General features: G+C 42.4%; 1 protein-coding gene, 5 non-coding genes and 1 pseudogene across 6 annotated transcripts; all 7 read left to right on the forward strand.

Moving 5' to 3' along the window:
* Positions 1-11,438, forward strand: slc43a3a (solute carrier family 43 member 3a). The gene is made up of 13 exons (XM_049720551.2): positions 1-147; positions 582-919; positions 2,275-2,404; positions 2,861-2,907; positions 5,607-5,683; positions 6,225-6,317; positions 6,792-6,931; positions 7,321-7,454; positions 7,699-7,848; positions 7,929-8,036; positions 9,334-9,520; positions 9,610-9,733; positions 10,879-11,438. Exons 2-13 carry the CDS (start codon positions 736-738, stop codon positions 11,020-11,022), a joined length of 1,518 nt encoding a protein of 505 aa, XP_049576508.1. The 5' UTR covers positions 1-147; positions 582-735; the 3' UTR covers positions 11,023-11,438.
* Positions 11,439-12,057: 619 nt separating this feature from the next.
* LOC125969663 (5S ribosomal RNA) lies at positions 12,058-12,176 on the forward strand (annotated as a pseudogene).
* An 839-nt stretch (positions 12,177-13,015) lies between these two features.
* LOC125969656 (5S ribosomal RNA) lies at positions 13,016-13,134 on the forward strand. Its single transcript, XR_007481668.1, has one exon. It is a non-coding gene; the product is annotated as a 5S ribosomal RNA (ribosomal RNA).
* Positions 13,135-19,152: 6,018 nt separating this feature from the next.
* Positions 19,153-19,271, forward strand: LOC125969691 (5S ribosomal RNA). Its single transcript, XR_007481686.1, has one exon. It is a non-coding gene; the product is annotated as a 5S ribosomal RNA (ribosomal RNA).
* Positions 19,272-19,906: 635 nt separating this feature from the next.
* On the forward strand, positions 19,907-20,025 carry LOC125969711 (5S ribosomal RNA). Its single transcript, XR_007481705.1, has one exon. It is a non-coding gene; the product is annotated as a 5S ribosomal RNA (ribosomal RNA).
* An 839-nt stretch (positions 20,026-20,864) lies between these two features.
* LOC125969702 (5S ribosomal RNA) lies at positions 20,865-20,983 on the forward strand. Its single transcript, XR_007481697.1, has one exon. It is a non-coding gene; the product is annotated as a 5S ribosomal RNA (ribosomal RNA).
* Positions 20,984-22,816: 1,833 nt separating this feature from the next.
* Positions 22,817-22,935, forward strand: LOC125969721 (5S ribosomal RNA). Its single transcript, XR_007481715.1, has one exon. It is a non-coding gene; the product is annotated as a 5S ribosomal RNA (ribosomal RNA).
* Positions 22,936-23,524: the final 589 nt, after the last annotated feature.

Raw genomic sequence — 23,524 nt, forward strand, 5'->3', positions numbered from 1 at the left:
CTCATACGTCACACACGTAAAACGGCTCTTGGTCATGTTTATTCCCGCCCCCTTGATGCACTCGATTGAGCGCAGTTGCGGCTCCAAGACGCGGGTCGCGTCCCTGAGCTACATAATACAATGCTCGCTACTCCCGGACACTGTAAGGTAATTATGATTCACGTTAACGTCTAATATTCTCGCTAAATTCTGCTACAGTCTGTTAAAGTGATGCGTGAAAACCGGTATTACAGGACATACTGTCATGTGTGACGACGACACTACAGTTGTGTCAATGTAGATTAATGCAATGGAGCCTAATCCGGATTAACACTGCACGTCTGCGACAGTAAATCTGCATAATAGCGGCAATATAATTTTAATTATATCACTGTACAGCGTTGTAGTGACCGGCTAGTGGTCTAGCAGTTTTTGGCAGATGTTTGATTTATGTAAGATTTATTAGAAAAAAAGAAAAACGAGTAATTTGATTTTTGTTTAAATTTCCTTTTAAAAAGACTGCACATCTAAAGAAATGGAAAATACTGTTTGTGGTGATTGGGTACTAATGCAAGTCTTTTTGTCTCCTTTCTGTGTTGTAGAAATTTGGGGTTGTGTGAGGATTCCAAATCAGTTTGGCAACAATACAGTGTGTGTGGGGGGGGGGAAATAAAATTCAAGAAGGCACCCTTTAAGGGAAAAAAAACTCAACCTTGACTGATCATTGGAACTTTTGGAAGCAAAGAAAAGTGAAGCATGCACAGTCACAAGATGGGTATGAGGCTGCTCTACAGACTGACCTTCCTGACTGGAGTGCTTGAGTGTCTCTGCTTTGCTGGTGTTGTGTTTGGGTATGCCTCCTTGGTGTTTGTGTTGAAGAAGGATGGGTACTTCAGTCAGCTGTGTGTCAGTGCCAGCGATGTCACAACTGCTATTAAAGGTAAGAGACACAATAAATATATTGTTTAAGAAGCCGGTGGGCATTTTGCATGCAATCTGGACATGAAGGGAGAAATATCTCAGGCTCAGGATGGAGTCTCAGAGTCTCCCCAACTGTCCAACAGCAGTGATATAATAGTTTATATTTTTAAAAAGTCATTAAATATTGGGACTAATTCGCTGAATTGGCAAACCACAGTAGCCCCTCGCTTCTACACATGCCCAAGCTATGCTCAATTATCATAGCTACACAAACATATTTAGCATTTGCATGAAAAAGAATTGCCTTCCAAAACCAAATTCTTTGTCTTTTGTGTACTTTGATGGATAAATGTCTGAGCCAGGCCACATGGGAACTGTTCGCCGCTGTGGAAAACAAAATGCACAATATGATTCCCGTCAATCACATCTTTGAGGACACAAATATTTCCCTTTAATGCAAGTGTTTACTGCTATGGGGTTGAGAAGATATAAAATATATTGACAAATAGATTGTCACATATCCTGGGGACTGGGGGTAATGTGGTTGTTAAGATGGGCTTTGAGTAATGAGACGTGCAGCGGTTGCAAAGCAGTTGGAGTTCATGTCGGTACTTGTGATGGAGGCCAAAACAGAGAGTGTCAGTATGGGAGGCCACAAGATTGTGGACCAGTTTAGTAGTTGGTTGGGGTGGGAGGAGGGGATGGAGTCTTCTGATATTGCGTAGGTGGATTTTAGATGTCAAAAGTGGTTTGTGGCTCCCATGTTTTCTGTAAGAAGCATTGAAATGTGTAATACTTAATGTCTCTCCTTGTTTGCTAATCTGTCTAGCTCCATGTCCTCGTTAAGCTTTGTACAAACATGTCATGCCACACCCCCCCCAAAAAAAAAAGTAATTCCCGACTGCACTGTGGCACTTCAAACAGCATGGGCACTGCACACACATAATTTTGCCACTTTAAGACAGCAAAGATCTCTGTGCACGTTGGGGCAGGTATTGAGCCTGCATGGCATATGTTGTGTTCCAACTATTGATGCGTTGAAGTTTCACAAGAATATCTGAGTCAGGATTTTAATCACTCGTCTTCCTGAAGTTGGATCTCGAACTTGGCAAGACAGAGGATTCTTACAAGCCCAACATAAAATGCATGTCCTTCACCTGCTACTCTTGGAAATACCCTATATATGTTGTAAGAATGCTTTGCTAGAAGTTTTTTTGCATGCACTGATCACAAGGTGAATTAAAATACCTCAAAAACGACTAGGGAAATACAGTAATCCCTCGCTACATCGCGGTTCGTTTATCGCGGTTTCATTTGCCATTACTTTCTAGTGAAACCTAATATGTGCTTTTGTTCCCTGTTTCATCTTTGCAGACTGCAGTAGTCAGGATGAGAGGTTTGCTCTGGTTTTCACCATTGCATCTTTCCTCAACAACTTTATGAATCTATTTTCTGGATTCATTTTTGATCACTTTGGCACAATGATAACCAGGCTGCTGGCAATGTGAGTTTTTCCTCTTTACCCTATACAGGTATCGTATTCTATTAAGACCAAGTTGCCCTTACATTTCACAGAATGAGCCTCTCTGCCTTACCTAAAACAAAAAATAAACCCACAAACAAATTAATGAGGCAAGGTGTTTCTACAGCGCTGAAGTGCCGAAGCAAATGAAATCAGTGATCCTTTTGTACGTGATATTTGTATCGCTTCAAATTGTCGGGATAAACATGACAACCTAAATGTAATACCTTAAACAGACAATCAATGAATTATGCAGAAACCTATCCAAGTGACACAGTGAACGTTTCACTGCATACCATCAATTTTGTATGGACTACTTATCATCCTCATTGGGGTTGTGGGTGAGCTGGATGTAATTTTGCTGTTTTCCTAAAACATTGAAAAATGACTTGGGTAGTTGCTATGTGGCCGATGATATGTTTTTTCATTCATCTCCAGATCTCTATACACGACTGGAACCCTTCTTGTGACCTTTGCTAATTCAAGTAGGTGCAAACAAACACACACAAGTATGAACAATACTGTCAATATTCTCCCCCAAAAGTATTGTAATCGTGTGGGTGATTCCTTTTGCCGTCGACGAGAAACTTTTGGATTTGACATCAAAGGATGAATATGAGACAAATTCTCGAAGGAAACTACCGTATTTTCCGGACTATAAGTCGCTCCGGAGTATAAGTCGCACCAGCCATAAAATGCCCCAAAAAGTGAAAAAAAACATATATAAGTCGCTCCGGAGTATAAGTCGCATTTTGGGGGCAATTTATTCGACAAAATCCCACACCAAAAACAGTCATGAACGAGCAACAACAGGCTAAACGATAGCAACAACAGGCTAAACGATAGGTATGCTAACGTGACAAACACAAACAAAGAGCTGAGAACGGGCCTGACGTAACATATAGAGTGATTAAGGACAACTATTACATGAATAACATGTTTATAAAACCATCAGTGTCACTCCAATTCATTAAATAGCAACAACAGGCTAAACGATAGGTATGCTAACGTGACAAACTCAAACAAAGAGCTGAGAACGGGCCTGACGTAACATATAGAGTGATTAAGGACAACTATTACATGAATAACATGTTTATAAAACCATCGGTGTCACTCCAATTCATTAAATACCAACAACAGGCTAAACGATAGGTATGCTAACGTGACAAACACAAACAAAGAGCTGAGAACGGGCCTGACGTAACATATAGAGTGATTAAGGACAACTATTACATGAATAACATGTTTATAAAACCATCGGTGTCACTCCAATTCATTAAAGCCATCGATCGTTCTTTGTCAACAATGGGTGCGCACGGCTGAGGGCGCTTGCGCTTCAAAATATTCCACAGGCTCATATAACGATGGATAAACTATATTTTAAATAACTATAATACAAGCCAATAATATTATCAAACCATCCGTGCACTTTAATTCCATTAAATCCATCGATCAAATTCCTCGTCCTTTGTCAACATCGCCGCGCGTGCGCCCTGACGTCAGCCTCGTCTTTATTCCACAGATCTACTATATAACTATATTGTAGCGTTAACAAAGTACAAGGATAGACGTAGGTTTGGTAAACGGCTCTTTATTAAACAAAACAAACTTCCAAGCGTGTGGCGGCGTGGACTTCCAGACAGACCGGGCGTGCGTGATGGCCATGTCCGAGCCCCGCGCACCGTTCGCGGACAGCCACTCGGCCGAGCGTCGGCCCCCGACTCAGTAGAGACCGGGCGTGCGTAAAAGCCATAATAGTTTTTCAAACCTTCTATGTCACTCCAAATCCTTAATTCCTTCAAACTCTTTGTCCTCCGTGTCACTTAGAAATGATCACCGCTAATGATGCCGGTAGTCCTTGTGTGGGCACGTTTGTATGTAAACAACCGGCGCGCCGCGCTACTGACGTCGCTTGAAATAGTAATCCATTGGTACATCACGGTTCTCCAAACTTTCTTTCTGCTGCTCGATTACTGTTTTCAGCTGCATATTTTACAACTTGAAGTTTGTAACCTGCAAAATATGAGTTTCTTTTTGGTGCCATTTTTCTTAAGCCCACCCAGTTGATGAGTCACGGCCAACGGTAAAATTTAGAGCGCCCTCATCCAGTTTCGTCTGAAAATATAATTTTTTTTTTGGTTGTTTTATCAAAGTCAAAGTCTGCTTTATCGTCAATAGATTTTTTTATATACTAAGACACACAAAGAGATTGAAATTACATTTCCACTATCCCTCGGTGAGATAGTACACATATGCATACAAGCAACACAAAAAAAACAAGAAGGCACTAACAATGAATAAATAAGAGTATTGAATAAATGATAAATAAACAAATAATAATAAATAATAATAATAAATATAAGAGGAGCAAAAATGGAGCAAGTGTACATACAGCAGACAGTGGACTTGGATATGGTGCTTTAAAGTGTTAATTGCTTTATTTGATGTTTTCTCTATTTTTTATGTTTTGAATATGTTCAAGATAAAGAAATAAAAGCATGTGAAGTGATCAACTATACTAAAAATAACATGGGAAGTGGTCAACTATACTTGTAAGTGATGTCTTAATGATCAAGTAAAAATTTGTGAAAAAAAAAACATATATAAGTCGCTCCTGAGTATAAGTCGCCCCCCCACCCAAACTATGAAAAAAAAACGCGACTTATAGTCCGGAAATTACGGTACAGTACTTTTTCCCTGAAACCTCATGAGCCAAATTCTGTGACGCCTTGAAAGGTTAATTGTCAAAGTTTTGTGACATACACTTTGCCTGACAAAAATACCACCGAAACAAAAAATAAGTTTATCAGGGGAAAGAAGTTAAATTTTCCGGACTGCCCAAGTCAATCTCAGAGTTAACTGCAACAGTGTGCATTTTTATTGAATAACCTTACAAACAACAATGTAAAGATTATGCTGCATTGAAAGCCTGGAAAAGCATCATAATATAAGAGGTTTATTCATGTCAATGGGTCACAGGTTAGCTTTGATTATATGAAATAATTGCCACTAAATTTGAGGTTTTATTCCATTTTGTTCCATCTTTTCTAATATGTTGGCCCTATACTTTTGGAGCGGAGTGGAGATCAACTTACATGTGACTTGAATTGACATCGTAATCCAAAACTAAAAGTATATGTATAAATCCTCGCCCATATTTCAGTTGAACACCTTTTTATTTCAGCACTTTCAATCCTGCTTTATCCCGCTTTGTCCTGCATGGCTGTTGGGGGGATTCTGCTCCTTATGACAAACATGCAGGTAAGAAGCAGTACAGTAATTGGATTACGACTTGTATACTGTATTACATTAGTCCTAAAGTCATTTACATGATGGGTGGTGTTGGCTTGTGCAACCTAAATTATAATATCAAATATGTGACTTCAAATATTTGTTCAATGAAATTCTATTAACTCATTCTGCCCAGGGCCTTGCCTTCAATCAGTCGCGGTTAAGTTGGCAGATGTAACTGAACACAAGCACGCCATTCCCTTCCCTAATCACTGTTTACTCAAAGACATCCGTCCTCTTGATTGTTCGGTCAAAGCAAAATGAGTCTGTCATGATATACACATATTAATAATCGCCCATGCCTGGTATAAATTCATTACCCGATCCAGATGATTTACTTGGCACAGTAATGTTTTGTTCTATTGTTGTGATGTGATGGTTTTTAGTCATGAATCAACTCCAAATCTCCCGAATCCAAATAAATTCTGGCTGACACAGATGTTTGTAATGAAATATATGATACAAAGTGTCAGTAAATATTCTACGATTGTGTCTTTGTGCATCATAAAAGGTGGGCAACCTGTTTGCAGCTCATCGCTCCACCATCATCACCCTCTACAATGGTGCCTATGACTCTTCATCGGCGGTGTTTCTTGTCATGAAGGTAAACCGATTCACACACACCTGAATACGTGAATAAATATATATATATATATATATATATATATATATATATATATATATATATATATATATATATATATATATATATATATATATATATATATATATATATATATATGTATATATTTTTGAGTCAGGAATGTTTCTTTTCTGACTTGTGTATATATATATGCATGTATATACAGGTGAGTCTCAATAAATACGGATATAAAAAAAGTGAATTGCATACAATATATATTGCTTCACTACAAATAGCTTGGAAGGTATTAGCTTAAAACCAACAAAACTCACCCGCTCAAGAAATTAGTATCCAAAAAAAAATCAAATAATTTTTAATATAGAAATATATATAACATTAGCTCATTTTAGCAAAGTGGTTGAGATGGTTGAGTGGTTGACTACAACAAAAAGTCACTGTTCTGTGTTCAACCATTAGTTCTTGTCCACTGTGCAGGTCCTACATGAACAAGGCATCTCATTGCGCTCCTCCTTCCTCTTTCTGTCCTTGTGCTCCATTTTGCACGTCGTGCGGACAATCACTCTGATGCCCAAGACTCATATCCCCTACCCCGTGCCACAGGGCTACACCTATGGGTAAGAATGTGATTTTCGCCTCGCCTGTGCGCTATATCAGAGGTGTCAAACTCATTTTTTTCGTGGGCCGCATTGTAGTCATAGCTTCTTTCGGAGGGCCATTATGACTGTCAACCCAAATAAATGTATGAGCACCTCATATTATATAAAGTAAAAGCTACAAAACAAACTGACAAATAACTCGTTTTCAAATCAGATTAGTATATAAAATATAAAAAAGAAAAAAAAAAGATATTATAGAAAGTAAAGACAATTTGCAATTCTAGTAATGACACAAACTTGATGCACAATTTGTCTTTGTGGGCCACATAAAATGATGTGGCGGGCCATATCTGGCCCCCGGGCCTTGAGTTTGACACCTGTGGTTTAGACGTTACATGATCTTGCAGATTGAAATGTGGAAAAGGCAACTCCTACAACGTGGAGGAGAAAATGAGGGATGAAGCCCTGCCAGTTTCAACCGAGTCAAGTTGCAGGATGAACACATCTGAGGACGAGACAGAACTCAGTAGGTCTGGAAAAGGTAAGAGGTTGTTAACCTCTTGGAAAAGCATCATTTTTGAGTGTTAACTACAACCGTAAAGATATCAATAAATTGACACCAGGAGCTCTATTTTATCACAGCCACACTGTTATTATAAAACCATTCTGACATCAGTTTCAAAATCCAGAGTACAAGTGATTTAGAAAAGGGTTACATAATCGATCGATTATAAAATAGTCTGTTTAATTCAGAACACTGTTTGATCATTACGACTGTACCGCAGATTTAGTGCCAAGTTTCAGGAGTTGCGTGCTGTCTTGGTTCTTCATGTGCCACCTGGTATGGTTGTCCATCATGCAGCTGAGACATTACCTCTTCATCGGCACGCTCAATTCTATGCTCACCCACCTGGCCAAAAATGACGCCAACCTGGGTAAATCTGCTAGTTACACACACTAACAGGACACACAGAACTGTATTTGGCTGACTTTGTGTGCATTCTAACTCCCTCAGTGAGTCAGTACACCAACGCCTTTGCCATGACGCAGCTGTTTGGCGTGTTGTGTGCACCCTGGAATGGACTCATACTGGACAGACACAAGGGAAAGCCTCTTGGTCCTGGTAAATCGAGGATGAAACCTTCCTTTTTATTTCTCCATTACACTTTTTTGGGGCTGTGTAACGGAACCATCCCATAGAACCTCTTCCAACCAAATTCTAGAATGCAGGCTGACTGGCTGTCAGATGTTCCTTTAAGCGATGTAGCCAGGAACTCCCAGGACATGGCCATTTCCTGACAGCTGGCCACTGCCAAGCCATAAAAATTCATACAGTACACATATTGTTTTAAAACAATACTTAACCACATTTATTTAATACATACTGCCCCAATGGATGAAATTGTGAGGGTAAAGCCTCTTGGCATGCAGCGCTGATCCAGTTCATTCACTTGAATGAGAGCGAGCACTATTCAAATGAGTGAGAGGTCTCCAGATGTCCAAAAACAAGGCAAGGCGTACCATGGAACCTTTGAGTAGTCTTGATCGAGATGAAGACGTTCTGCAGCCACAGCTTTGTAGCCTCTGCGGTATCTCGGCTCAAAGGTCGCGGCCCCGCCTCAAGAGTCGTGGCTCAGGCCAGCCGCCAGCGACCAAGTGAATTAAAGCAACTCTATTCAAATGGATCTTGTATTTTTTGTTACAAGCTTCAATATTTCATCCATTGGTACATATGAAATTAATTAATGATTATTGTAAAACAAAATATATGTGTACTATATGTACTATCTTTTTATGGTTTGAGAGCGAGCAGCCGTCTCCCTGGTTTAAACCCGTAAATTGATTTTTCATCTGTGCGAATGCTATGCATTTCATGGGCTGTAATTTTGCCACATCATTTAACAGTGATTGATATTTGCCGGGTAAGGGTTAATGGCCGAGACTCGCCACTCGTGAAATCTAACAGCCAATCCCCGCGTATTGCAAATGTGCAATGGAGGCTTGCACAGTTCAGTAGATCTCGTTGTAATTGATTGCTGCCTGTTGTGACTGAAAAGCAACGGCAGCCTGGCCGGACCAAGCGAGGCGTAGCAGGGAAAATTGAATAGTTCCTTTCGAAGAAAAGTTCAATGGTTTTGTATCACTTTTTAAAGTCAAATCTAGTCGCATTCCGAAGATTACATCTACTGTCTTCTTTCATGTGCAGTTTTGTTGCTTAGTTCATCTGAAAATACATTGCAAATGGTGCGCTGTTTCTGAACCAGAGTACAGTATCTTATTCTAGTGTCTTCACAATGTCAAGGTTACAAAAAGAGTAGCTGCCAATTCAAGGTAAAAAAAACATGTAATTTAGTGCAGGGTTCCTGACCATCGTGTGGGTAAGAATGTGTGCAGCTCTAACAACTTTTGTTTGTTTGTAGGCATAACAGAGAAGGAAGCAGACTTGCGTTCTGCCTCTGCCTCTCTGTTCCTGACTGGCCTGCAGTGCCTGCTTTTTTCTTTGTGTGCCTCCATTCCCTCACTGCCTTTGCAGTACTTTACCTTTGTTTTGCAAGTCATCAACCGCTCCTTCCTCTACGGGGGAAATGCAGTCTTCATTAGCATTGTGTGAGTGGAAAAAAATCTTCTGGCAAATTCTCATGCTGATTATTCAGGCGTCAAATTGGTCATATAAATGATCATTGTTTTTTCCTCAGCTTTCCAGCTTGTCACTTTGGGAAGCTTTATGGCCTTGTCATGTCTTTGTCGGCAGTATTCTCACTACTTCAGTACCCCTGCTTTGCACTCGTCAAAGGACCTCTTGGAGGAGATCCTTTTTATGTAAGTATTTGCACTGAAAATAAGTTTTTGTTGAATTTACTCAGTTTAATTTCAGGAAGCCCACAAACAGCAAAAATTTAAATTTTTGCCCTTCCAAAACCTACAATTATAATTTTTGGGAAAAAAAAAGACAAACATTTGTTTTATATTTTGGGGGAAAATGGGGTGATAAACACTCTAGTACCCCCCCCCAAAAAATACAATATGTGAGTCTGTGGGTTCCGAATCGGTAATATGCAGGGGTCGACTGTACTCTTTAATGTCTGCAAAAATATTTGAGTGCAGATTCCTTAGTCAGTAGCTGACTGACACTTCATTTGTGTGCACTTCATTGTTTCATACTGCGGCCAAGCCGCGCACACACCAGAAGGAGACACAAGGAATTAAACAGAATTGATGCACAAACTAATTATTTACATTCTATGGATGTAACTTCTCACAATATGTTTTTATGACTGTTTTCATTTTTGAAAGACAACTTACAAACATTTCTTGGTACTTTTTGCATGGGGTTCTGGATTACATTAATAGTATTTCTATTCATTCATTTCAATAGCGAAAGATATTTGAGTGAGGTTTTGAGTTACATGCGTCATCATAGAAAAAATGAACTTGTATCTTAAGGTACCACTGTATATTGCTTTTTACATAATCATACTGGATTTTTGCATGTGTCCCTGGAATTGTTGTCCTGCCTGAGGTAACTGCTCCTTTAAGTACTTTTAATGTTTTCAGTGACATCACAACCAGCAGGTTATCTTTCTTTAAACAGCGGATACTTGCAGAACAAATATTTAGACTTGTTTCATAGAAAATAGATGGATGTAACTATCTGTTGAACAGCAAACAGTCAGCTTGTCAAGTGAATCTTGTTGCGAGGTGATGGTCCACCACATGACCATCAAATCCTAACATTAGCCAAAAATACCCACCCTGACAAGTGTCCTCGAGCTCACAAATTTTGCTCTTTGCGTGCTAATATCCACTTAGTTTTTATTTTATTTTTTTAAGTTATAGGCAGTTAGCATTTCTAACAGCATAATCCCTATGTAATAAAGGTACAAAAATGAAGTTCAATCAAAAATCTCAACTTCTTTTAGTGAAATGGGCAAATCATGAACTCTAGTGTTATTTATGTGTTGCAGGTGGACATTGCCCTCACTCTGATCACTCTGCTGGTGTTTATCCATCCTTTGTACATCTTTATCCACTGTCGCAAATCAGCCGGTCTCAGGAGGAACCGGCAAACTGTCACATATAATGCCAGAGTACCCAATGTGTCAGAATAACTTAAATGTGTGTACTTGTACCGTTAATAGTTTCAAGTGAGGTATATTGTGGACATTTATGTATATACTGTATATATACTGTAAGTAGTGATCGTCTGACGAAGCCTTCAGTCTAAGTGGTTAAAAAAAAAGGTCGACTTGATCCCACCTGCTGGTCAAAACCTTGAATGCCATTTTAATGAAATGTGATGGCCCTTTTTTAAAAAGATCATAGGGAGATGTTTTAGTTGAACACAGTTTATGCGTTCAATATGGGTAGGAAGAATTTATCTAGAACTTATCGAGTCCTACTCTTTGCATAATAATCACACTAAAATAACCACAATTTGATTTTGTGTAGACTCAGTTGATTTTACTTTTATAGCTCTCGGGCTATGAAGAAACTCCAGTAAAATATACCCATGAAGAAATGTAAACTTTAATTTGTCATCTGATGTCACTCATCCATAACCATCCATCCATTTTCTGAACCGCTTAGTCCCCACGGGGGTCGCGGGCGTGCTGGAGCCTATCCCAGCCGTCATCGGGCAGTAGGCGGGGGACACCCTGAACTGGTTGCCAGCAAATCGCAGGGCACACAGAGACAGACAACCAATCGCACTCAAACTCACACCTAGGGACAATTTGGAGTCTTCAATCGGCCACGTTTTTGGAATGTGGGAGGAAACCGGAGTGCCCGGAGAAAACCCACGCGGGCCCGGGGAGAACATGCAAACTCCACACAGGGAGGGCCGGAGGTGGAATCGAACCCGTACCCTCCTAACTGTGAAGTGGACGTGCTACCCAGTGTGCCACTGAGCCGCCTCATCGATAACCAATGCGTTAATAATAATTAAAAAAAAAATCACTTTTTGGAATTCTTGACTCTTGTACCTTGGTACATAATGCCCCATGTGCACTTCAATCGTTTAAGCAAAGAACTTTTTACATCACCCATCACGAATGGCATTCGGAAACTGTCAAGTCCCGTCGCTGCTTGGCATGGTTTCAGGGTCGATTGTGTCTATAAAATGAAAAATTCTGAGAGATCTCACGGCTTACGACCATACTACCCCGAGAGCGCCCGATCTCGTCCGATCTCGGAGGCTAAGCAGGGTCGGACCTGGTTAGTACTTGGATGGGAGACCGCCTGGGAATACCGGTTACTGTAAGCTTTTTTTTTTTTTCTTATGTGCACTTCAATCGTTTAAGCCAAGAACTTTTTACAGCACCCATCACGAATGGCATTCGGAAACTGCAAGCCTAGTTTGAACTCCGACACTGAAACTACAACACGAGTTTAAAACCTACATTGTGTGGCGACAGCCATGGCATTGCAGTTCACGTTTTTACCGCTAGAGGACAGACTATGTACAGTGAATAAAGAGCATGGCTCCCTGTGAACTCAAAGCAGCAGTCTTTACTTGTAAAAGAACCCAGCACAACACATTGCGCTTCCATGTAGTGTTTTTACCTTTTTCATGACATTTATTTTGATACAGCCAAATGCAGGTTTTGTGCACTTTACTTTTCCGTTGGGCATTCGCGTAGAACCCTATTCCAGTTACGGCCAGATTCTTTTAGACTAGTGGTCCCCAACCTTTCTTGCGCCACGGACCGGCTACGCGTCAGAAATATTTTTGCGGACCTGCCTTTATATATATATATAAATAAACAATAAATCTATATAAATAAATACTACATTTATAATAAATATATATAAATACGATTAAATAAAATGATACGACTGGCATAAAAACAAATATAAACCACATAAAAATAAAAGTCACCATTACGTTGAATTATTGGGAGCACCGAGCTTGTTTCTCAGAAACGAGCCGGTCCCATCCAGGCGTAATCGGAGACAATGAAACCCGAAGTGGTTAAGGTTTGTCTTTTAATGCAGGATGCTTGGTCTCCATGTGCCGAAGCAGTTTTGAAGGCTTCATTGGCTCGCTCGCTAGTTTCAGGGGCGATTGTGTCTATAAAATGCAAAATGTTGGGTCACCTCACGGCTTACGGCCATACTACCCTGAGAACGCCCGATCTCGTCCGATCTCGGAAGCTAAGCAGGGTCGGGCCTGGTTAGTACTTGGATGGGAGACCGCCTGGGAATACCAGGTGCTGTAAGCTTTTTCCTTTTCTTATGTGCACTTCAATCGTTTAAGAAACTATTTTTTACAACACCCATCACGAATGTCATCCGGAAACAGCAAGCCTCATTTAAACTCCCACATTGAAACTATAACACGAGTTTGAAAGCTATATTATGTGGTGACATCCACAGCATTGTAGTTCAATTTTTTACCGCTAGAGAGCAGACTATGTGTTAGGTTCAGATTCAGCAAAAGGATCAGCAGACAAAACCAGTGAGACAGAATGTTGAGTCTTTTCTCGCGAGGAGTGCATCCAGACTTACAGCAATCCAAAATACACTAAAGGTCTTGTTTACACTCCTCTCTTTTTATTCAGGAATGCCCTACCTACAATGTGAGACTAGCCCCTGATAGGTGGGGGGGAAAGCGTGGGCTTTGTCTCATGAGAGAAGAAACGAGATTCTATGTGAAACTAGAAGTCGCAGACAGGATCCCATGAGAAACGAAAAGTGTGCAAGGATAAAATGTTATGGGAAACAAAGTAGTCATGTGAAAAGAGTGCATAGACAAAATGACATGTGCAGACATCAACAACTTTCTTGGATTGTAGAAGGTCAGGAAGCTCCAAACAGCATCGTTTGACTTGTTGTGGACTGGGTGATGTCTGCAAGAAGAAACAGCAAGCATTCTGCGCAATAACTTTATTAATATGTACTCATTAGGGAACGCATGATAACATATATATACAATTTATCTAACAATTCCCCCCTGTCTTATCATAAGTTCCCGGAGAACAACCCATCAACCATATGGCCACTTCAAAAAGATTTTCAGCCAAGGGATCACATTTCGCAAGAACTAACTTACACTCAGGAGGAAACTGAGTCATAATCGGCAAAGCTAGGGTCAAGAAACAAACCGGACAGGTTTACCACAATAGAGTCGCCGACCGGGTCGTCACTAGAGAAGGAACCCGCGTCGATCGAAAGGTCATCCCTTTGGAGCAACGGGAAAGTCTCAGCTGGTGGAGAGATAGCAGTTGTAATTAGTCTGTTAATTAGGGATCGGAGACAAGGGATGCAACAACATCCACACAAGATCAAAATGGCAGAGAAAACGGCTATGGAGACCAGGGCAGAGGAAACCAGGGTGCGGTACTTTCCGAACACGTTCAACCGGTCCAAACCTCTGTGTTCACCCCACTGTGCTCCTTCATCTTCCCGTTCAAGGTCCGCAGGCCCTCAAGGGCCTGGGACAGGCTTCCGCCGGCTGCAGTATTATTCGGAATAAACGTGCAACATTGCTCACCGAACATGGCGCAGACACCGCCCTCCTTTGAGAGTAGCATGTCAAGGGCCATTCGATTCTGGAAAGCCATGAGGGAAGTAGCGGCCAGTTGGGAGTGGACCGCCTTGAAACCCGCCTCGGACCAGTTTCCAAGCCTCTGCACGTTGTAATGGACGTAGTTAATCCTGTCAACATTTTTGTTAATAGTACACCACCAACACAGGGCGGATTCAAAACCAGCTGCTATCTGATTCACCAGCTTATACTCATCCGGTACTCCTCTAGGAACACCAATGGCGTCAATGTAAGTTGGATTAGCCGCGCCCCGCCATTCGGCGTTTCGTTTTGTTCTCGGCCAGAATATGGGAACCACGGACCTAGCAAAAGATGTCAGATCATAAGAGGACATCGGTATCAAATGAACAGGTAGCAATAGGGTTACCAAAGCGCAAATTCCGGAGCTGTCGAAAGGCAACCTATCATAAAGTTTGTTACTATTACACCAAAACCAAACATCACTACGAGCAATGGGCAAAAAAGGGGCAGTGACATTGGTCATGGACCCACACCATAGAGGAGGTAGGGCGCCGAGCTTCTCACCGGTACCAGGTAATCTAATACATGTAAAATTACCCTTAGCTACATCGGACGAAAAAAGGGGTTTATATTTTGTCATAGAGGCAACAGGGTAAACCTTATCCCATTTAAAACAATCATGAGTGGGTGAAATGGATAGGCTTAACATTAAAGTAACAGCACACTTAGGACCTATATTCGCAGGTATGATTTTCAAAAGAGGTCTTGGACCCATGCATGCAATGCAACTGGTGCCAGCCATCTTGGCGGCCTGCTCAGCCATAAGAAGCCAGTTGTTGGTATGACCGCTTATCCCTGTGGAGGCCACAAAATAGCTGTCTACATCAGTGAGGAGCGTACTTGTGATTTTTGCTCCTGCTGACAGGGTGTATTTATTTGTAACGGGACGGTCTGCGACCGACATTGTTCTATTAAGGCAAATAGCAATAGGAAAGCGAGGATCGATTCCAGAGGACCAAGCCCACAGTTGAAAACCCCAACAAGAATTGTTAAACAAGGTGGCATTTGGAGGACGAATTTGACCATCAGGGAGTGTAAGAGTCAAAACGAGGCTTGTGCCCCGATTTATCAAAGTCACTCGTTTAGCAAAGAACACAGCCTCGTCACTGGAACCAGAGGGCCAATACCCTCGCATTTGTGTGGTGACAAGGGTGCCCCAGCCGGTGTTAACCGGGTGGCCAGTTAAATACCACCAATACCCGAGCCATTTATCTCCAGTAGTGGGGCGACCATTACGAAACCCTTTCAAACTTTTCAAAGGTAAAATAATAGAAGAAGATGTATTAGGAGCCACAGTAAACATTAATGAGTTATTATAAGCCCAAGACAAAAGCCATGGTACACAGGTTGGAACACGGACGGCTCCTGGAACACAAACAACATGATCAAAAGGGGATTTAGTGTCGCGCTTATGTCTAGCAATTTCTCCCCATGAGCCATATCGATTAGAATTAGCGTTAGCAGTCGCCTGAGAGAAGAATGTTCGAGGCTCATGGTACTCTATCCCTCCAAATAAAATAACCCCCGAAAAAAACACAATGGTAACACAAACCAGCAAAAGCAACCAAAAACACATGGCAGACTTAGCGCAGGCCACAGCCTGATTAAAGCACTCACCAAATGACTCTCTAATGCTCATGTTTTTGGATCTCCTCAGAGTCAACACCCTGAGCTTCGGGTTGGTGTCTTGGAAATTGGCTTCTGCTAGCTTTCGTGTCAACCCTGGATCTTGGCACCAGGATCAGGCACTATTACCAGACTTTGCTCACCTTCCGTACTTTAGGTTGGGTCTGCAGAGATCACCTTTTTACAATGAGATAAATGAATCCACGTGTTGCGTTCGGCTATTTTCAAAGCATTAGGTGTCGTGAGTAGTACCAAAAAAGGACCTTCCCACTTGGGTGAATGCCAATTCTTCCTCTTGATACTCTTGATCAAGACCCAGTCTCCCGGTACCACTTTGGGGTCTTCCTGCGGAGAAATGGGTTCATCATCAGTGTTATTGGTTAGATTCTTTTGACGTTCCAACATTTTTCTCATGTAATCAGCTAACGTGGCTTCCTCGGGGATCTCCCATGTGTTCTTGAACTGAGGAAGCCTGTAAGGCCTTCCAAACATTGTTTCATAGGGAGTTAGCCCTATTGTACTTGTAATATTTATGTACATTTTGACCAGGTCTAAGCACTGAGTCCATGGTCGTTTGGTTTCTTCCATACATTTCTTTAATCTGTTTTTTATAGTCGCGTTAGATCTCTCAACAACTGATTGTGAACGATAGGAACAATGGTTCTTTAGATTTATGTGGAACATTCTCCCAATGTTATGCACTATCTGATTTACAAAATGTGGACCATTGTCGCTGTAAATTTTTTCTGGAATACCGTATCTTGGAATGATGTCTTTGCATAAGGCCTTTGCCACCGTGAGTACATCAGCATGTTTGGTAGGAAATGTTTCTACCCATTTAGAAAATGCGTCTATTTTGACTAAACAATATTCTTTCCCTTCACATTTATGTAATTGGATATAATCCATATGTATTGTCTGAAATGGATACAATGGAGTCGGGAATTTCCCTCTCTGAGGTCTTAAATTCCCTTGTGGGTTATGTTTAGCACAGATCAAACACGCTCTGCAAAATTGTTTTGAAAAAGCTGCAAAGCCGTATGTTGTATAAATAGCTTCAACTTGTTTCACCATACCCCCCGTCGAGACATGGGTGACCCCATGACTCGAAACAGCAGCCCATTTGAACAAGTTATGAGGCAAGACAAGTTTGCCCAAAGGTCACACAAAAAGACCAACAGTGTTTTTAGTTGCACCCCGTTTTTCCCAAGAGAGCCGTTCCTGGGAGGGGCTCTGAGACTGCATGTCAAGCAACACATCAGGGGGGATGTGTGACATCGAATCATGAGCCGTGAGAGACGAGAGGACATGGAGCAGGCCTTCTGCAGCGGCCTTCGCGGATTTGTCAGCAAAAGCATTACCGAAAGAAACAGGATCAGAGCACGCAGTGTGAGCAGCACACTTGCAAACCGCTACCTTTAAAGGTAGCTGGACAGCGTCCAAAAGTTGAGTCAGTAATGTGGAATGGGTTGACGGGCTTCCCTGCAGAAGTTATCATGCCACGGTTGCTCCACTGCTGAGCAAACACGTGTACTGCAGCAAAAGCATACTGACTATCAGTCCAGATAGTGACGAATTTGTTTACAAACAATTTGCAGGCCCCAGTCAAAGCAATGAGCGCAGCGGCCTGTGCAGACATATTGGACGGCAGTTTAGCAGCCTCCAAAACCATGTCGGCAGTAACAATGGCATACCCAGTAAGGGTCACACCAGATTCATTTTTCTTAGAAGACCCATAAACAAAAAACACATGACCATCTGGCAGAGGCGTATCTTCCAAATCAGGCCGAGCCTTAGCAACTTGTTGGGCAGCATCGACACAATCATGGAATTCGCCATCGCCAGGAAGGGGAATGAGAGTGGCAGGATTGAGTGTCTTCCCATTGATCAATCGCGTATCTTAAATCATGCTTTTCCTCCTTTGAAGCGACTATGTACTTCAAACCCAAACGGCACCGTTTTATAGGGAAAAAAATTGTCGAATTTATTTGTTGTCGACATAATACTGGTCGCAAATTTGCATGTAGAGCATTTTTGAGTTGTTGATCATGGACATCAGTTGAACACTCTTTCTGGTCTGTGTCTAAAGTCTTCAAACAACTTATCTTGTTTTTGTTTAGTCCGGCCAATGTCTGTGTAACTTGCTCTACGTTGAAATTTTATTTTTATCCTGCAATAGTTGGTCAATTTGTATTTGTAATGGCACCCCGTTATATTCCAATGGACGGCCCTGGAGATCAAAAGGACTCCAAGAACTTTTTACAGCACCCATCACGAATGGCATTCGGAAACTGCAAGCCTAGTTTGAACTCCGACACTGAAACTACAACACGAGTTTAAAACCTACATTGTGTGGCGACAGCCATAGCATTGCAGTTCACATTTTTACCGCTAGAGGACAGACTATGTACAGTGAATAAAGAGCATGGCTCCCTGTGAACTCAAAGCAGCAGTCTTTACTTGTAAAAGAACCCAGCACAACACATTGCGCTTCCATGTAGTGTTTTTACCTTTTTCATGACATTTATTTTGATACAGCCAAATGCAGGTTTTGTGCACATCACTTTTCCGTTGGGCATTCGCGTAGAACCCTATTCCAGTTACGGCCAGATTCTTTTAGACTAGTGGTCCCCAACCTTTCTTGCGCCACGGACCGGCTACGCGTCAGAAATATTTTTGCTGACCTGCTTTTATATATATAAATAAACAATAAATCTATATAAATAAATACTACATTTATAATAAATATATATAAATACGATTAAATAAAATGATACGACTGGCATAAAAACAAATATAAACCACATAAAAATAAAAGTCACCATTACGTTGAATTATTGGGAGCACCGAGCTTGTTTCTCAGAAACGAGCCGGTCCCATCCAGGCGTAATCGGAGACAATGAAACCCGAAGTGGTTAAGGTTTGTCTTTTAATGCAGGATGCTTGGTCTCCATGTGCCGAAGCAGTTTTGAAGGCTTCGTTGGCTCGCTCGCTAGTTTCAGGGGCGATTGTGTCTATAAAATGCAAAATGTTGGGTCACCTCACGGCTTACGGCCATACTACCCTGAGAACGCCCGATCTCGTCCGATCTCGGAAGCTAAGCAGGGTCGGGCCTGGTTAGTACTTGGATGGGAGACCGCCTGGGAATACCAGGTGCTGTAAGCTTTTTCTTTTTCTTATGTGCACTTCAATCGTTTAAGAAACTATTTTTTACAACACCCATCACGAATGGCATCCGGAAACAGCAAGCCTAATTTAAACTCCGACATTGAAACTATAACACGAGTTTGAAAGCTATATTATGTGGTGACATCCACAGCATTGTAGTTAAATTTTTTACCGCTAGAGAGCAGACTATGTACAGTGTGCATGGCTCCCTGTGAACTCAAAGCAGCAGGCTTGACTTGTAAAAGAACCCAACACAACACTTCCATGAAGTGTTTTTAAACTTTTCAAGGCATTTATTTTGATTCAGCAAAATGCAGGTCGCAACGGCAAATTCGTGCTACCGCATAAAAAGCTGTCAATAACTTTTCATGATAGCCATGTTTCCAGAAAACACCAAAAGCCTTGGAAGAAAGCCTGTTTCGGCCCTGGTTGTAAAAAAAACAAAAAAAAAAAACAAAAGGGAAGGGAGACCGTCCGGGAATACCAGGTGCTGAAAGCCTTTTTTTTTTTTTTTTTTTCCCACGTCAATTGTGAAAGGAAACTTTTACCACAGCCATCAAGTCCCGCCGCTGCTTGGCATGGTTTCAGGGGCGATTGTGTCTATAAAATGAAAAATTCTGAGCGGCCTCACGGCTTACGGCCATACTACCCTGAGAGCGCCCGATCTCGTCCGATCTCGGAGGCTAAGCAGGGTCGGGCCTGGTTAGTACTTGGATGGGAGACCGCCTGGGAATACCAGTTACCGTAAGCTTTTTTTTTTTTTCTTATGTGCACTTCAATCGTTTAAGCCAAGAACTTTTTACAGCACCCATCACGAATGGCATTCGGAAACTGCAAGCCTAGTTTGAACTCCGACACTGAAACTACAACACGAGTTTAAAACCTACATTGTGTGGCGACAGCCATAGCATTGCAGTTCACGTTTTTACCGCTAGAGGACAGACTATGTACAGTGAATAAAGAGCATGGCTCCCTGTGAACTCAAAGCAGCAGTCTTTACTTGTAAAAGAACCCAGCACAACACATTGCGCTTCCATGTAGTGTTTTTACCTTTTTCATGACATTTATTTTGATACAGCCAAATGCAGGTTTTGTGCACATCACTTTTCCGTTGGGCATTCGCGTAGAACCCTATTCCAGTTACGGCCAGATTCTTTTAGACTAGTGGTCCCCAACCTTTCTTGCGCCACGGACCGGCTACGCGTCAGAAATATTTTTGCGGACCTGCCTTTATATATATATATAAATAAACAATAAATCTATATAAATAAATACTACATTTATAATAAATATATATAAATACGATTAAATAAAATGATACGAATGGCATAAAAACAAATATAAACCACATAAAAATAAAAGTCACCATTACGTTGAATTATTGGGAGCACCGAGCTTGTTTCTCAGAAACGAGCCGGTCCCATCCAGGCGTAATCGGAGACAATGAAACCCGAAGTGGTTAAGGTTTGTCTTTTAATGCAGGATGCTTGGTCTCCATGTGCCGAAGCAGTTTTGAAGGCTTCGTTGGCTCGCTCGCTAGTTTCAGGGGCGATTGTGTCTATAAAATGCAAAATGTTGGGTCACCTCACGGCTTACGGCCATACTACCCTGAGAACGCCCGATCTCGTCCGATCTCGGAAGCTAAGCAGGGTCGGGCCTGGTTAGTACTTGGATGGGAGACCGCCTGGGAATACCAGGTGCTGTAAGCTTTTTCTTTTTCTTATGTGTGTCACGCCCGTGCCACTTCGCTCGGCCACACCCCTTTCGTTACCATAATGTCTGTCACCTGCTTCCTATTGTTACCCTGTGTATTTAAGCCCTGCCCGTGTGTTTCTCCCGGTCGGTGTCTACTGTTGTGTCCATTCCTGTTCGTGCCCAGTGTTCCTGTTCGTGTCATCTGGTTTTCCCTCGGTCTGTCTGAAGGCTCACGGTCAGATTTTTAATCTTGTCCAAGGGGACTTCATGCCGGTCAGTCTGTCTGTTTTGCTGGCCGTGAGTCTTCCTCCCGTCTGTGTCGTTCGTTCCCCACCTGCCTCCCTTCCAACTCCTTTTCCCTGCAATAAATCCTGGTTCAAGCTGCATTTGGTCGCCCTGGCTCAACTCATTCCTGACAGAAGACACCGACCATCACAGCGACCAGCGCTTGGACCAACCTTTGCCGGCTCCCGCAACTGCTGCATGGTCGCCAAGAAGATGAGTTCAAGCGACGCAAGACGCACGGCCGCCCCCCGACCCAGTCCCGACGGCGCGGATGCTGCGGCCGCCACCAGTTCCGGCGGCGCGGATCCAGCGGCCGTCACCCAGTCGGCTTCAACGGCGCATGACGCACGGCCGCCCCCCGATCCAGTCCCGACGGCGCGGATGCTGCGGCCGCCACCAGTTCCGGCGGCGTGGATCCAGCGGCCGTCACCCAGTCGGCCTTCGGCGGTGTGTGACGTGCGGCCACCTCCCCATTTCCTCCCGGCTCTTGTTGGACGGTCTTGGACTTTTTCTTTTTTGGGACGTCGGGAGCCGTCCCTTGTGGGGGGGGTACTGTCACGCCCGTGCCACTTCGCTCGGCCACACCCCTTTCGTTACCATAATGTCTGTCACCTGCTTCCTATTGTTACCCTGTGTATTTAAGCCCTGCCCGTGTGTTTCTCCCTGTCGGTGTCTACTGTTGTGTCCATTCCTGTTCGTGCCCAGTGTTCCTGTTCGTGTCATCTGGTTTTCCCTCGGTCTGTCTGAAGGCTCACGGTCAGAATTTTAATCTTGTCCAAGGGGACTTCATGTCGGTCAGTCTGTCTGTTTTGCTGGCCGTGAGTCTTCCTCCCGTCTGTGTCGTTCGTTCCCCACCTGCCTCCCTTCCAACTCCTTTTCCCTGCAATAAATCCTGGTTCAAGCTGCATTTGGTCGCCTTGGCTCAACTCCTTCCTGACAATGTGCACTTCAATCGTTTAAGAAACTATTTTTTACAACACCCATCACGAATGGCATCCGGAAACAGCAAGCCTAATTTAAACTCCGACATTGAAACTATAACACGAGTTTGAAAGCTATATTATGTGGTGACATCCACAGCATTGTAGTTAAATTTTTTACCGCTAGAGAGCAGACTATGTACAGTGTGCATGGCTCCCTGTGAACTCAAAGCAGCAGGCTTGACTTGTAAAAGAACCCAACACAACACTTCCATGAAGTGTTTTTAAACTTTTCAAGGCATTTATTTTGATTCAGCAAAATGCAGGTCGCAACGGCAAATTCGTGCTACCGCATAAAAAGCTGTCAATAACTTTTCATGATAGCCATGTTTCCAGAAAACACCAAAAGCCTTGGAAGAAAGCCTGTTTCGGCCCTGGTTGTAAAAAAAACAAAAAAAAAAAAACAAAAGGGAAGGGAGACCGTCCGGGAATACCAGGTGCTGAAAGCCTTTTTTTTTTTTTTTTTTTCCCACGTCAATTGTGAAAGGAAACTTTTACCACAGCCATCAAGTCCCGCCGCTGCTTGGCATGGTTTCAGGGGCGATTGTGTCTATAAAATGAAAAATTCTGAGCGGCCTCACGGCTTACGGCCATACTACCCTGAGAGCGCCCGATCTCGTCCGATCTCGGAGGCAAAGCAGGGTCGGGCCTGGTTAGTACTTGGATGGGAGACCGCCTGGGAATACCAGTTACCGTAAGCTTTTTTTTTTTTTTCTTATGTGCACTTCAATCGTTTAAGCCAAGAACTTTTTACAGCACCCATCACGAATGGCATTCGGAAACTGCAAGCCTAGTTTGAACTCCGACACTGAAACTACAACACGAGTTTAAAACCTACATTGTGTGGCGACAGCCATAGCATTGCAGTTCACGTTTTTACCGCTAGAGGACAGACTATGTACAGTGAATAAAGAGCATGGCTCCCTGTGAACTCAAAGCAGCAGTCTTTACTTGTAAAAGAACCCAGCACAACACATTGCGCTTCCATGTAGTGTTTTTACCTTTTTCATGACATTTATTTTGATACAGCCAAATGCAGGTTTTGTGCACATCACTTTTCCGTTGGGCATTCGCGTAGAACCCTATTCCAGTTACGGCCAGATTCTTTTAGACTAGTGGTCCCCAACCTTTCTTGCGCCACGGACCGGCTACGCGTCAGAAATATTTTTGCGGACCTGCCTTTATATATATATATAAATAAACAATAAATCTATATAAATAAATACTACATTTATAATAAATATATATAAATACGATTAAATAAAATGATACGACTGGCATAAAAACAAA

The sequence above is a fragment of the Syngnathus scovelli genome, chromosome 5 (genome assembly GCF_024217435.2).
Source record: "Syngnathus scovelli strain Florida chromosome 5, RoL_Ssco_1.2, whole genome shotgun sequence".
NCBI lineage: Eukaryota > Metazoa > Chordata > Actinopteri > Syngnathiformes > Syngnathidae > Syngnathus > Syngnathus scovelli.